The 14,224-nt window shown below is 59.9% G+C and overlaps 2 protein-coding genes across 2 annotated transcripts in view; one reads left to right on the top strand and one right to left on the bottom strand.

The window, feature by feature from the left end:
- Window positions 1–420, top strand: part of PRKCZ (protein kinase C zeta) — a 100,330-nt gene extending 99,910 nt beyond the window's left edge. Inside the window, exon 18 of the mRNA XM_068985870.1 lies at window positions 61–420. Coding sequence (XP_068841971.1) covers window positions 61–148 — 88 coding nt within the window. The 3' untranslated portion in view covers window positions 149–420. The remainder of the gene's footprint in view (window positions 1–60) is intronic.
- A 2,082-nt stretch (window positions 421–2,502) lies between these two features.
- On the bottom strand, window positions 2,503–6,813 carry FAAP20 (FA core complex associated protein 20). The gene is made up of 6 exons (XM_068986422.1): window positions 6,752–6,813; window positions 6,353–6,488; window positions 5,966–6,273; window positions 3,017–3,085; window positions 2,791–2,842; window positions 2,503–2,668 (listed from the first exon to the last, which is right to left on the bottom strand). Exons 1-6 carry the CDS (start codon window positions 6,802–6,804, stop codon window positions 2,516–2,518), a joined length of 771 nt encoding a protein of 256 aa, XP_068842523.1. The 5' UTR covers window positions 6,805–6,813; the 3' UTR covers window positions 2,503–2,515.
- Window positions 6,814–14,224: the final 7,411 nt, after the last annotated feature.

The following is a 14,224-nucleotide window of genomic DNA, read 5'->3' as shown; positions in this document are numbered from 1 at the left end:
GCGAGAGGGCCGGGTCTTGAACACACCCACTGAGCCTGCTTGCTCTGTCCCGGGCCACAGGGACGTAATCAAGAGGATCGACCAGTCGGAGTTTGAAGGGTTCGAGTACATCAACCCACTGCTGCTGTCCACCGAGGAGTCCGTGTGAGGCGCCGCGCTCTCATCGTGGACGCGTGGACGGCCCTGGCCCTGACCCCTGCGCATGCATGCGGGGCCGGGCGTGGGCGGGTGCCCAGGGCAGAATAGCCTCCCCGTGCGGCCCATGGGCCTCAGGCCCAGAGGAACTTACTTCTCGTGCCTGCGCCGCGGGGGCCGTGGTGACCGTGTCTGAGGGAGAAACTGCCCCCAACTTCGAAGGTGCACACTTTCCACAGAAGCAGAACTGACCTGCTCCACCGGGAGTTGGCCTGTAATGTCCCGAGGAATAAAGTGTCCCTCTGATGCTGGCGCTTCCCTCTGATGCCTTTTTTCCGCGGGGGGCACCCGCCCAGAGTCGCAGGCGCGGCCCACGCGGAGGAGGCACGGCCGGAGTGTAAGTGCCTGCGCAGTGGAGAGTTTATACAAATTCGGAACATTTTCTAAATCCTGGTAAGTTCCTGTTGTTAATATTTAACAAGTATTTTCATACCGAGCATGTCAGCAGTTCCTGTGGTCTGATGCCCAGGTCACACCTTCACCAGGTGGGCTCCATCGGTCCCAACCCGGGCCTTAGACTGACCAGGAAAATTGGGTCATAGAGGTTCTAAAACAAGGCTCACCAAAGTACCCGCAAACCAAAAAAAAAAAAAAACCCACAAAGTTGAAAAAGAAATCTGCACAAAATATATTTCTGGAAACACTAAGCAGTGCCTACATTATGTCTTGTGTTATATATCAGATTTTTGGAGAGTATTTTTATCAGGAATAATAATGCTCAGAATTAGACATTTTAAAAGGGTATGTGTATGATGGGCCCTAGCCTTAAAGTAAAGGAATAAAATTTAGAGCATTCAGAAGGATGCACCTCCCGGTGGGGCTCACCTCCTCCTTCCCATGAGCCCGGGCCACCCTCCTTCTTAGGTAAAAAGCTGAACCCAAGGCTTTTTAGAAAGAGGTAAATCATGTGGGTTTTTTAAGTCCCTGATATTGTCAAGTGTGGCTTGGGCCAGGCAGAGTGGGGAGGAAGGCCTTGTGCACCCTCAGGACAGTGGTCCCTGGATGTCCTTTGTGGGTGTGGGTCCCACATTGCCATGCACCCTTGGGCCTCACTTCTCCCAGTGTGGCAGCGGCCTGGGGCAGATAACAGTTGAAAATAAAGAGGCTGCTGGCTTGGCCTGACCCTGCACAGACACACCAGCCTCCCTGGGTGCCCCCAGACTCCCTGGGCACCCCAGCCAGGCCCCAATGGCAGAGCAGCACCTCTAGAACGTGGAGACTTGCACCTCCCCACCCCCCCAAAAATGGAAGTGAGGGACCCTGGGCCAGACTCAGGGCTGCCTGGGCCTGGTGGGTGTGGTAACTCTGTGGTGACATCATCAGGAGGGCTATGTAGTCACCTGGGGAGACCCCAGTGTGCCCACAATGGGGTCACGTGCCGCCTCAGGGACAGTGACACCTCTGCTCAGACAATACAGGGGCTGCAGATTTGTTCACACTTACGGCATTGATGTCAACGCTGCGGTGGTGCGATACAGCCTCCCAGTCGCCGGTGTGGTTGCTGGTGTACAGACCTGTGTGTAACCTGGGTTCCCGGCCAGGGTGATTTTGTGCATGGTCCCATGCTTTTATAAATTTAGAAGGTGAAGGATGTGCCCAGGTGGGTCCAGCGGCTCCAGTCACAACACGGCGTGTCCTCTAATATGGTTCTTGGAAACGGGTGCCTTCAGGACTGTGAAGCAGGAGACACGTTCTGTGGTTTTGTACAGTGAGTGGTGGGCCATGGCCTTGGCCTTCCTTTTGCAGAGGGCATGCCCACCAGGGCCACAGCTGCTCAAGTCTTGCACGTTTTATTAAAAACTTTAATGACAACGCGTGCTGTCATCATTTTCATTAAAAGTAGGTGTTCCCAGGAACAAAGGCTTCTGAAGATGCTTTTTAAAAACAAGTTTTATTTTTCAGAGCAGTTTTAGGTCCCTCAGTTCCATTTCTGGTGGGGAGGAAGACAGAGACCCCTTCTCCCCAGCCCCCGCCTTCACATCCCCAGGGAATGCACTTGTTGCAAATGAGAGGCTGCACTGACACGTCAAGTCATAACGTGTTTCCCTGCCCTAAAAATCCTCTGTGCTCTTGCCTGTTTATACGCTCTCCCCACTAATCCCTGATAACTGCTGATCGTTTCGCTGTCTCCATGCGTTCTGCCTTTTCCAGAACAGCCTAGAGTTGGAGTTGCTCAGCTTGTAGCCTTTCACTGTACCGTGTGCACGGAGTTTTCCCCCGTGTCTTTTCATGGCTTGCCTGAAGCCTTTCTTGAAAATACTGACTTCTGGACGGTAACCTTAGACTTTTGCAGCCATGGCTGCGCTGAAGATGAGGCTCTTCAGAACCTATGGACTGACGGCACAAGAGAGAAGCCCCCCTGCACAGGGCCTCCAAGACAAAGCTCACACAGGACGTCAGCAGGCGGACCTGATCCCTCTCCACAAATTCCAGGGGCTGCTCTGCCTCCCTGCAGCTGCAGGAACAGGTTCACCTGGGGATTCAAACATGGTCGTGAAGCCTGAGTCAAGTTCACGGAGTCAGCAAAGCATCCATTCCCAAGCCACCCTGAGTTCAAATACTTGCACTGCTGGTGACACTGTCCCTGTCACCCACCTGGGATTGGTCCGTCTGCTGGGTGCCCCTGTCCACCTCAGTCATCACACCGCTCAGCATCAGCAGAAAAGGAAAAATGACTCAATGTTTCGGTATCAACACAAAGAGATAGGACATGAGCGTTTCACGCTGACATGCTTTAATATGCAGCTTTTGGGGACTTTAAGATGCAGCAGAGAGGAGGTGGCCCAGCCAGGGTGGGAGAGGCGCTGGCCGGGCTGCTCACCACTCTATGTCATCCGTACTGTCTGCCAGGCACTGGGCCAGGTGGCTGTCGATGTCCAGCTGCGCCAGCCTGTGAGCAGAGGAGAGGGGAGGGTCATGGGTGGGGAAGGGCACCCAGCCGGAGTATGTGTCTTGCCCTTTCACACCCCTCCTGGGAGGTGATAACAGAAAAACCCGGGATGGTGCCCTCAGCTGGCAGAACGGGGGGCAGGAGTCCCCCCAATGAGAAAGGGCCTTTCCAGACCCTGTTCCTGGGTCCAAGGTCCCCAGGGCACCAGACTCCTCAAGCACCTGCATCTGAGGGCCGGGACCCTGTGTCTGAAAAACCCCAAGAACCCACCTGTGGGTTAAGGGTGTAGGTGGGCTCAGCAGAATCGGGCCCTGAGGTGGAGGGCGGGGTCTTCCCCACCCCCTCTCAAGCAGAAGCTCTATCTCATCAATCAGACAAACTCTCTGGGTGTTTCTGCCTCCACACGTGCCCCAGGTGACCCTTCCCTCCTCTGACAACCACTGGGAAAAGACAGAGTGAAGGGTGGCACCTCCGAGAGCAGTCACTATGAGGATGGGTATGCACCTCAGGCCAGACTCAGCCCTGCTGGGGAGGGGATGGTCCATGAGGGTCTGGGCGCTGCCTGTGCTGTCCCTCAGTGGGGAGCACTGTCTGGGGTTTCCTCAGAACCCCCTCAACGAGAGCTCTGAGATGGATCCCACTCGAGCCCAAAGTCTGCTGCATGGACTGATGGCCCAGACCTTCCAGGACACCCAGAAATGCAAGGGGCCTAGGGGCCAGTGAGACCCCATGGGCCAACCTGGGTCTTGTGCAAATGCAGGGACCCATCTTCATGTCAAGTGGCAGGTGGAGCCAGTCTTCCTTGCCACCCCAGAGCTTGTGGTACAGGGACCTGGAGGGGTGTTCGCATGTAGTCTGTGGAATCCACCATGTAATAGCCCTCGGTGTCAGAGAGGAAGCTCAGAGAACCACCCGTTCTGAGTGACCTGGAAGCACTAGGTTGCCCAAAGCACCCAGGCTGCCTGTGCCTCCTGCAGACCAGTAGCCACCTCCCACCCCCCCACCCCCACCCCTCCGCTGCTCAGAGGGTGGCAGGGCTTCCCCCTCTGGTCACAAACATTGCCCAGAATCCTGAAAGCAAACGTGTTTCTAGACACAAGACTCATTTCTGCTCCCTCGTGCCCTGGCCTGTCCCCAGGGAGGGGGGTCCCCAAGTTACTCTGCAGCCTTGGGGTGGGGCCTGGCCAGGGCATACTCTCCTTCTTAATCAAAAGGAAGAACATGTAAGAAGCACTCCAGATGCATAGAGACCTGGACAGCCCGCACCAACACCTACGCTGAGGCACTCGGCCAAGCCTTAATCTGACTGCTCAAAAGAGCTCAGACTGGAACTTTCTTTCCAACATCCTTCCAAAGTCTTAGAAACTCCCTCCTTAGACTGTTTAGAAAAGCAAGCAATCCAAAAACAAAAGCTGCTCCTACAACAGAGAGGCAGGGCTGGGCTGCCTGACAGTGTCAGGAAGCTTCAAGGGCATCTTCTACCAAGAAAATGAATTTTCCTCCAGGGCTTCCGATGATATTTCTGTCCCTGGGTTTCTCTCAACCGGTATGAATCAAGGGGACTTAGTATTTTCAAAAGTGTTCACGGCTTCCTCAGGACTGGCAAGGGAGCTGGTGTCTTCAGCCCACAACCATCCAAGAGCCTCAATATGGGGTAAGAGGTGTGTTCGGTGAAATGCTGGGTCTGAGGATGTTTTACAAATTCTCCAGAGCACAGGCATCTCAGCGAAGCTGCCACACCTGCCCTCCTGCCACGCCAGACCTGTGCCTACTAGGGGGCTTCACCACAGGTCCTCCTGGGGACAGCCACCCCCTCGCTCCCTCCACACTGAACTGTCCAAGCTCTCAAAGGCTTGGTTCCTGTGAAACATCACCATTGGAGGAGCCTGGATATCTGAATGCAGACCGTGTTTTTTCTCCCCTCTGCAGTCTGTGCTGCACATTTTGATAACTGTTGTGATAACTTTTTATCATCAGCTACCATTCCCTTCACCCCTAGGGCTGGTTTTGTTTCCAAAAAACCAGGGACAAGGCATGTAATTCAACACAGGCTCCAGGCCACAGGACACACAGACCAGCTACCAAAACCTGCCGTCTATCCCCTACATCCGACCAAGCTCCTTCCTGCTGTCCTGACCCCCATGACCCCCACGCCTGTGTCCTTAGCTATGTGACACGTGGCTCAAAACTGGACAGGTGGAACTTAGCAAAGTCAAACTCCATCACCTTACTTTAAAAAATGCATATATATCAGATTTCTAAAACAAAAAAAGGCATCTCTAGACACCGAAACAGAGTCTTCATTTTTAAAACCCACAGTCCACCCACGGGGAAGGTTGTCGGAGGGACCATAACAAAAAACTGCTCTGTGACCCACAGCCCAGACTCACCCTGGAGGCAGTCTCACCAGCGGGTGTCAGTGTGGACCCCAATAGAGCCAGAGCCTCCCTGCCCTCCCACCGTAGGGGGTATGTCTGGGAGGCTGCAGCCTGTCATCAGGGTCTCAGGCCAGTGTACCTGCAGCGGGACCTTCAGACCCCCAGCCCTGTGCCCTCCAGCTGATCAGCACCGCTTCTGCACTTCGCCAACTTTCTATGCATGAAATTTCACTTTAAAAAGCCAAAGTTGAGCTAAGGTACCCTAGCCGTGGGTTGGGAAGATCGCCTGGAGAAGGAAATGGCAACCCACTCCAGTATTCTTGCCTGGAAAATCCCATGGACGGAGGAGCCTGGTAGGCTACAGTCCATGGGGTCGCGAAGAGTTGGACAGGACTGAGCGACTTAACACACCCTAGGCTTCAGAAATTGCCTGTGGTTTCCAAACAGGGCAGGGGCCACGGGGGTGGCAGTGGAGGAGAGGGAGGCCCAGGGGGCCACTCACCCGGGGACGAAGTCGACTTGGCACATGGGACAGCTCTGCAGGGTCGTCGCACCGTCCACTGACGCCTGTCGCTGGGAGGGCTGCTCCTCTGACAGCTGCTCCTCGGCGCTGGGGGTTCCGCGGAGCTCGGGCGCTGCATATTGTTGGGGGGACCCCGTGTGCCCCCGGACCGCGCTGAGCACAAGGTCAGAGCCGCCCGAGTCCCCGCCTCGCCCCGGCGGGGGCGGCGGGAAGGGCGTCCAGAAAAAGGTCTCGGTTCCCACGGTGAATCTTTCCAGGGGCGGGCGCTCAGGACTGCGCTTGGGCTCCTGCAAAAAGGAGCCGTCGGACCGCGCCCGCCTGCCCGCCCCGGCCCAGCTGGAGACGCGGGGATCGCTTCACACGCACCTGGCCGGGGAACGCGGGCAGCGGCGGCAGCTCGCCGTCCTCGTTCAGGTCTGCGCTCGCGGTGCGCAGCAACTCAGTCCACAGCTTCGCGCACTCGCCGCCATCCGGGAGGGACCCAGAGGTATTGCTCGGAGGCCTGGGGCGGCGAGGGTGGGCATAATCACAGCACAGGGGAAGCGGGGAGCGGGGCCCTCGGGGAACAGGAAGGACTCAGCGGGGAGAGACGGTGGGTGCAGCTCGGCAGTGGGGCGGGAGGAGGGCTGCGGGGGCGGGATCGAGGCGAGTTCCAGGGAGCACGTGGGGGCGTGACACCCGGCTACCGCTGGGCCGGGGACACTAGGCCCCATCCGGGACGCTTCCCGCCCCCCGCTCCCCGCTGCCCCCATCCTCCAACCTCACCGGGCCCCAGAGGGCGGCCTCCGGCGGCTCAGACTCAGCCGCGACCTCCGCATAGCCTCTATCCGCCCAGACGCCCCGCGTCCGGCGGAAATGAGCTGCTGGAGCGCCAGGCCCCGCCCCCGGCAAGACCCCGCCCACAACAAGACACACCCCAGTCGCCCGCCCTGGGCAGCCCCGCCCAGACAAGAGCGGGCCTAGGGCCCCCTCCTCAATGCCCCAGCACCTACCGGAGAGCTGTGTGAACCCGAAATCACTCCCATCTGGGCGCTGGACTCGACCCCCAGACCATGCGGTGACCTCACTCTTGTGGCAGTATCGGAGGGAGGGAGACGGAGGTCAGGGTTGCTCCCTGGAGGCAGGACTGAGGTCGCGAGGCTGCCTTGCCCTGAGGGAGCCATTTTCCAGCTGAGCCGGGAGGTGCCGCCCCACCCCTCAGGCCTGGGGTCTGCTCTGCAGAGACCTCCGAGGAGGAGGAACTGGGCGGGAAGGTGGCCGGGGGCCCTGGCGTCCCCACTCGCCGCTGGTCCTGGCTCTGCCTCCTTCCTCTGGACAATCCTGAGCCTGGGAGATCCTTCTCAGGACGTCCGCGTTTCCTTACTGGAGGGAGGAGCCTAGTTTCCTTAATTAAGAGACGAAGTGAGAAGACCAGGGTCCGGGTGCTCGGAGGGCCTGCGAGGAGCTTCCTGGACACCTTGGGCCCCAGGCGCTCTCGCTGAGCCAGCGATCTTGCAATCCGCCACTTGGTGGCAGCAGAAGCCCAGCCACCCTTGTCTGTTCTGCTGGTGCAGTCGGTGCCTTGGGGTCCCACCAGGGCTGAGGGGTGCAGGGGATACTGGGTGGCAGCCGTCTCCTCTCCAGGCCACAGGCAGATGCCGCTGGGGTCATGGGCTCTCCCTGGCTCCTCCCCAGCCCCACAGCTTCGGCAATTCTGTTCTGCACACCCTTCTGCAGGAGCTCCCATAGTCTCACCTCCGCCCCTCGTCACATCACAGATTGCCTCTTCCAACTTGGATCTGTGGCACCCCCCCATGTGACACACTCCAGCCCCCAGGCGCCCCAGTCCCCAAGTTGAGGCCACTCAAGTGACCTCCATCCAGCTGCCATGCAGACCTCCAGAGCAGAGTGGACTCTCCTGGGTCAGGGACTGGTCTAGAGGCTGAAGACGCCTGGGGGAGCAAATGAGACAGAGCTCTCACCTGGAGCCTGCCAGTTCCTGGGAGACAGCCTGTGCGTGTCTAAACAAGGGAGCTGCTACAGTGGGTGGTCTTGGGGCCCCAGAGGAGGTGACCTGCCACTTTCCCAGGTGAGAGAAGCCCGGGTGAGGGGACTCACAGGCTGGCCGGGAATGTCACAGGGGCTGGTTGACTGAGGACCCCCGAATGGCTTGTGTCTGTTGTCCCCAGCCACAGCCCCCCTACCCTCACCCTGGCTTCAGTCTCCACTGCTTCAGATCTGTTCCTGGAAGCATCACTGCATATCTGCATGCCCGCCTGGAGACTCTCAGGAGGAACACCAGTCCTCCCCAAGGCAAGCAGGACCTACCAGGCCTCAGACAGCCAGCCTGTGCCCAGCTCTCAGGGCATTCTGGGAAGCTGTGTGGGGACATCTATGTGAGCGGCTGATCCCCACAACAGGAGCCCTGGGGTCTTCAGCATCCCAGCCACTTCCTCTAAGGACCTCACACTGCCAGCTCCCAGACCCAGGAAGGGTAGCTTGAGGCAGGAACCAGGAGGGTCTCAGGTGTACCCAGGACAATGGGGAGGCCTGAGGGCAGGTCCCGGGGGCTGCCAGGGGCTGGCTGAGCCTGGCTCCAGCCTTCAGCATGAGGTGAACAGGCACCCACTCTCCTTTGGCCTTAATCACCCTAGGGGTCTCCTTTACCCTGGGCTGCTGGTGGGGGCAGAATGGAGGCCCTCGGGGCCTGCATGTGGGGATGGCAGAGCCAGAGCGACATGTCAAGGCTGTCTCCGGGGGCTTCTCCTCTCTGGTTTCATCCGGCTGCTGGGGATTAGCTCCCCCATCATCACCAGGACCTCCAGCCTGGGACACTTCCACCAAGAACAGAGCTGGGGTGACCCCTGTGCCAAGCACATGGCAGGTGCTGGCCCCAGCAGGAGTTCTAGCCCCTCGGCTGGCGCTCTCCCGACAGCTGCCTGCCGCCTGCCCAGCCTGCACGGGGACCTTCTGGAGGTGGAAGGAGACTACCTTGTCCCAGCTGTCCCAGCGCTATGAGCAAGATGCAGTGCCAGGAGGGGGGCTGGAGGAAGTTTAAAAGTTGAACTTGATTAAAAGTCTCCTATTTTCTGAGCCACCTGCTGCAGTGAGGGGCCATGGGCTTTACTGGGAAATAATTTCTGATTGGGACTGACGCTGCACTATGGAAATGAGATTTTTACAAGCCAAATTCATGTTTACAGAGAATGTTTCAGCGTTCTGAAGGAGGTACCCCTCCACTGAAGCAGAAAAGGCTCCAGTGGGTGGGGGTGAGGGGGTGACAACCCCACCCTGCAGCCGCAGGCAAGGCCCAGCTGAGAGACTGCTACCCCCTGGTGCTCTGGCTTCATCTGTGATGGCAAACGAAGTCCCCTTTCCCCTTTCCTCCCCTCCCAGAATCAGGGTGCCATTTGCTGCCAGCTGGTCAGGGCCCAGACCTTTCCAGCACCTTCCAACTACCAGGAGCCGCAGGTGTCTGGGCTCCTGGTATCCTCGGAGCCTGGTGACTGTGCTCTGCCCTCCTCTCCATGGAGTGGGTCTTGCCGCTGACTGACCCACGCCGAGGCCTCCAACTCTGAGGCAAGCCGGCAGGGTAAGATCTGTTGGCTGGACCCCAGCTGGCTGGTGAGGTCCGAGCCCCACTTGGCTTCCCCACACCCTCCTTTGATTGCTTGAGGGTCAGTTCTGCCATCAGGGCACCTGGCAAGTGGGGTCAAGACAGCGCAGGCAGGCAGAGTAGGGCCTGAGCCTGGCGGGTACAACCAGCCCCGTGGAGCAGCACAGCCTCTGATTGCCAAGTGGAACTGGGGACTGGGATCCTGTACTCCATGTGGGTGCCCTGTTGGTGCCTGCGCCGCCCAGCCTGGCCTTGAGAGCTGGAGCCCAGCTTTCCCAGGTGGCCACACCTGCTGGCCTGTGGGTGCCAAGCGGGCAAGCAGGCCTGGAGCCAGGTGGTGGCGTTTGTGGGCATGCAGAGCTCCAGGCAAACAGGCTGGGTTGAAATAGTTGTCTGGGAAACATCGCAGGATCCACTGGGCAACAGAGCGGGCACTCGGGGCCCACTCACCCTTGTGGAAGCGAGGGCACCACAGCTTCCTTGGGACCCCTCGTCATGGCTGCAGAGGAGTGGGTGTCTGTAGCCAGGAGCCGGCACTGACAGCAGGCTAAAGCCAAGGACAAGCTGGGCCTCCAGCGCCCACTTCAAGAGCCTGAAAGTCGTGGGGCAGCCAGGCGGCGGGGGAGAGATGGTGGACTGTGACCAGGAGTCCACCCTGGCTACCACCTCTTGCCTGGACAGCCACCCTCTCCCAGCATGCATAGCGAACCTTGTCCTCCCTGAGGTCCCCTCCGCTCCTGCCCCAGCACCCTCCTCTGCTGCTGCCCTGTGCTCCCCGCCCCATCTCTGTCCCCACATCTCCACCCCTACTGACCCCTCGGCCCTCCTCTGGGGCCTGCCTGCAGAGAAGCCCTCCTGACCCTCCCCAAACCCATCGCCTGGCTGGGTTTTCCTGCCCCGCAGTGGGACTCATGGGCCCAGGGTGCCATGTCCTTCCCATGGTGTCCCCGAGCTTCAGGAGTGCCAGGCCCATAGGAGGGGGCATGGGAGCCAGCGGGGGCACCACCTTGGCTCCTGTGGAGAATGTCAGTCCAGCAGACACCAAGCTTTGAGGCTACTGGGCAGCCGAACAGTGTCCCTGGGAACGTGAGAGTGTGACTTTGCTGGAAATGGAGTCTTTGCAGCTGGAATAGGGTTAAGACGGTGCCGTGCTGGGTCAGGGTGGTCCCTGAGTCCAGCACAACTGGTGTCCTTGCATGAAGATGCATGGCTGGATACAGCCACACAGAGACCGACCAGGCAGCAGTGGAGGCAGTGGGCGGAGGGGTGCAGCCACAAACCCAGGAACACGGAGCTGCAGAAGGCTGGAAGTGGTAGGAAGGGTCCTCTCCAGCGCCTCCAGGGGGCTGGGGCCCCCGCAACGCCCTGAGTGTGGAGTTCTGGCCTCCAGAGTGTGAAGGTGGACCCCGTTGCTGTGGCCCCCAGTTGGTCATTTGTGCAGCAGCCACTGGACTCAGACACAGGGACTCGCCAAGCTGTCAGCACCACATGTGGGTTGAAGACCCCGAGTGCGGAGGAGGAGGAGGCAGCAGGGTGTCCTCTCTCACCCAGGGTCCCGTCAGCATCCCCAGGACGGGGAAGCTGCTGTCCTGTGGCTGAGAACGTGGCCTGAGGAGAGCCAGCTCTGCAAGTGTCCTGGGGAGAAGGCTGGGTCCAGGGTGGGGCAGGACCCGCCTCTCCTCTCCGCCGCCCCGCCTCTCCCCCTCCTTCTCCCTCCCCCTGCCTCTCTCCTCCCCCTCTGCCTCCCAGAGATGGCAGCCTCTCCAGATGGAGACCCCGGGGTGGACCAGCTCCTCACTGCAGTGGCCTCTCACCTGCTTACTTACAGCTGATCTGCTGACCAGAGCCTGGGCTCCTAGGCCCCCACTGCATCAACCCCCTCCCCCGTTTCTGTGGAAGCCATCTCTGATCTCCCGCTGTAGAGGGCCTGACACAGAAAGCTCCGAGCCCCTCCCTGGGGGCCTCTCGGGCCAGGGCTGTCCTTGGGCAGGGCTGGGCGTCCCCCCCAGAGGTGCTGCTGGGCTCAGCTGCATCCTCTCCTTGCTCCCCCTCCTCCTGCTCCTCGACCTCCTCCCTTCCCCTCCCCCACCAGCCCCCCTCCTCTTTTCACAAGGGCACAAAGGCTTTAGCCCCTCCCCGTATGGACTCGGAGGCTAGGTCAGGGGTCAGCAGACGGTTGTTTGGCCTCCCTGGCAGGCCAACGGGTAGGAGTGTGTTGGGGGGCTCCTACCACAAGCGGCTGTGCACCTGGAGTTATTTTACCTGCTTCTGAGTCTCACAGGGACCCCAGCCTTTAGCCACCAGAGGTTCCAGCAGCAACCACAGGTCATGAGTCACAGCCTGAGACTCTGCAAGAGATGCTAGCCCCTGGCAGAGGACCTGTGTCTCCTCTTTCCACTGCCAGATTTGGGGCAGCAACTGGTCAGGGCATGGCTGTCTGTGTCTGTTCTGGAGGTGGGGGGCAGGAAGGGGCGAAGCCAGCTTTCTGACCTGAGACTCCTTGGCCTCATCATCCAGGTGGCAGGTGGGACCCCAGGTCCCACCTCCCATTGTCCTGGGTACTGGGCTGCTCCAGCCTCAGCTGCCACATGGCCCCCAGGTACCTGGCAACCCCCCAGGCCAGAGGGAAGCCCGGGTCCTGAGTGTCCCCTTTGAAGCCTGCAGGGGACTGTCTGGCCAGTGAGAGCTGTGGCTACAGCCCTGTGAGTCACTTCTCTGAACCGGCTTCACTGTGGCCTGAAGCCCAAGGTAGGGCCAAGCAGGACGTGGCTGGAGTCAAGCCAGGTGGCCAGTAGGTACCACCCAGGCAGCCCCCCTCCTGCCCAAGCCGCCTCGGCCACTTGACCACCCTATCCTCTGCTCCTAGGGCCTCCATCTCCCCTCCTCCTCCTCTTGGGGCTTCCACCCCCTCGGCCATTCCACAGGGCCTGAGTGGGATGTTGGCAGGAGGGAGGGAGGGTTCCCGGCCAGGGCAGAAGCCCAGGGAGAGAGCAGGCCCTGCTCAGTCCCAAGGCACCTTCAGGCCCATCTGGCTGCTGAGAAGAAGGGTGGGGGAGGGGACCAGGAGGCAGGGACAGGGCACTTGTGTTGGGCTATTCTCCACCTCCCTGAGCTGCTGCGCCCACCTGCCAAGAAACCAGTACCCCTATCCCCAACATGACTGGGCCCCCAGGCGGGGCAGTGAGGGCCTACCAGGGGTTCAGTAGGCTCTGGAAAAGGGGTGCAGCCCACTCCTCCCCTGCCACGTCCTTCCTCTCCCTCAGGAGCAACCAGGGGCCCTCCGTGGCCAAGCCCTCCCAACCACATCACTGGTCACCCCACTTGGGCTGGGCGTAGCTGGGCCACCCTTCCTGGCAGCCCCAGCACACATGCGTCCCCCTCTCTGGGGCCAACTGAGCCCACACAGTCCTCCTCTGGGCTCAGCCTGGCATTGACTGTCCACCTACTCAGGAGGGGAGGTGAGGCAGGTCCCTGATGGCTCAGGACCACCGGGATGCAGGGCTTGGGGGCCGCATCAGGGCCACAGCTGTGGAAGCTACTGGACAGGACTGGCAGCTGGGCGGCCTCCCCGAGCTGCTCCCCCAACACCTCGCCCACAGGCAGCCCAGTTCAGAGCTCACTTCTGGGGGTACTCACCCTGTGTCGGAGGTGCCATGCCTAGCCCACGGACAGGTGGGATGCCAGCCCCCATCATCAGCTGTTCTAATGAGCCCTGAGCTCTGAGCAGGGACTTAAGCCCACGTCTCCTGTGCTGCTGCCTGGCTGGTGGCCTTGCTGACTCGTTGCCCCTGAGTGGCCACCGCGGGGGTGAAGGTGGTACAGGTGCTCCAAGCACTGCAGGGGGACAAGGGGCAGCTTCTCTGGACTGGGAGACCCAGGCCAGGAACAGGCAGGCAGTGAAGCCAACCCCTTCCATCCTGGGTGCCCATTTGTCCCATAGGCCGTTCCTGAGCTAGGAGAGGCCCCCTGAGGTCCTTGGGGAGAGGATTACCCACCCGACTCTGCCCACATGCAGCCAACCCAACTGCCAGGGTCTGCTGACCTGCAGCTGGTGCATGCGGCCAGTGTCCCTCTGGTGTCCCCAGGCCTGGACACCTGGCCTGCCCCTCAGTTAATAAAGACTGCCCCAAATCTCGTGGACCACCACCTCCTTTGAGCTATTCCCCTCTAGGTGCCCTGGGGAGGTCGGCCCCCTGGAATAGCAAATTTTCCTCCCCATGTGATGAAAGTGGCTGGCCAAGGTGGCAGGGAGGATGCGGTTGAGACCTGGGGCCACCCAGGACCTCAGGCAGTGGTGGGCGATGGGCCTGTACCGAGCGTCCCAGGGCACCCTGCACCACAGGGCCCTACGGACTGATCCAAACGGCATGGCCCTCGCCAGGTCCCCAGCTCCTGCCCCCAGTGCTTCCTGGGGCTGCAGTCAGTTGTCCCCAGGTTGCCCCACTGTGCCCTTCTCTGACCTGCCCTCTCCCTCCCAGCCTTCGTCCGTCTGCCTGTTCCTCCTCTTGGGTCACTCAAAATTAGAGCAGCCATCCCTGAAAAGGGAAAAGGAGAGTGAAATTAATCGTAAAAATATATTTCACTTTAACTCAACGTATCTAAAATACTGCCTTTCAACATGGAATCGTATGTAAATTATTAGT

This window comes from Capricornis sumatraensis, chromosome 14 (genome assembly GCF_032405125.1).
Source record: "Capricornis sumatraensis isolate serow.1 chromosome 14, serow.2, whole genome shotgun sequence".
NCBI classification, from domain to species: domain Eukaryota; kingdom Metazoa; phylum Chordata; class Mammalia; order Artiodactyla; family Bovidae; genus Capricornis; species Capricornis sumatraensis.
This window is presented reverse-complemented; position numbering and strand designations above follow the sequence as displayed.

Coding starts and splice junctions, on each gene's coding strand:
- FAAP20 (XM_068986422.1), bottom strand. CDS start 6,804: ATGCGGAGGTCGCGGCTGAGTCTGAGCCGCCGGAGGCCGCCCTCTGGG. Junction 3,086..5,965: donor CAAGTCGACTTCGTCCCCGG/GTGAGTGGCCCC, acceptor CTCTGCTCACAG/GCTGGCGCAGCTGGACATCG. Junction 2,843..3,016: donor AGTACGGATGACATAGAGTG/GTGAGCAGCCCG, acceptor GCTGATGCTGAG/CGGTGTGATGACTGAGGTGG.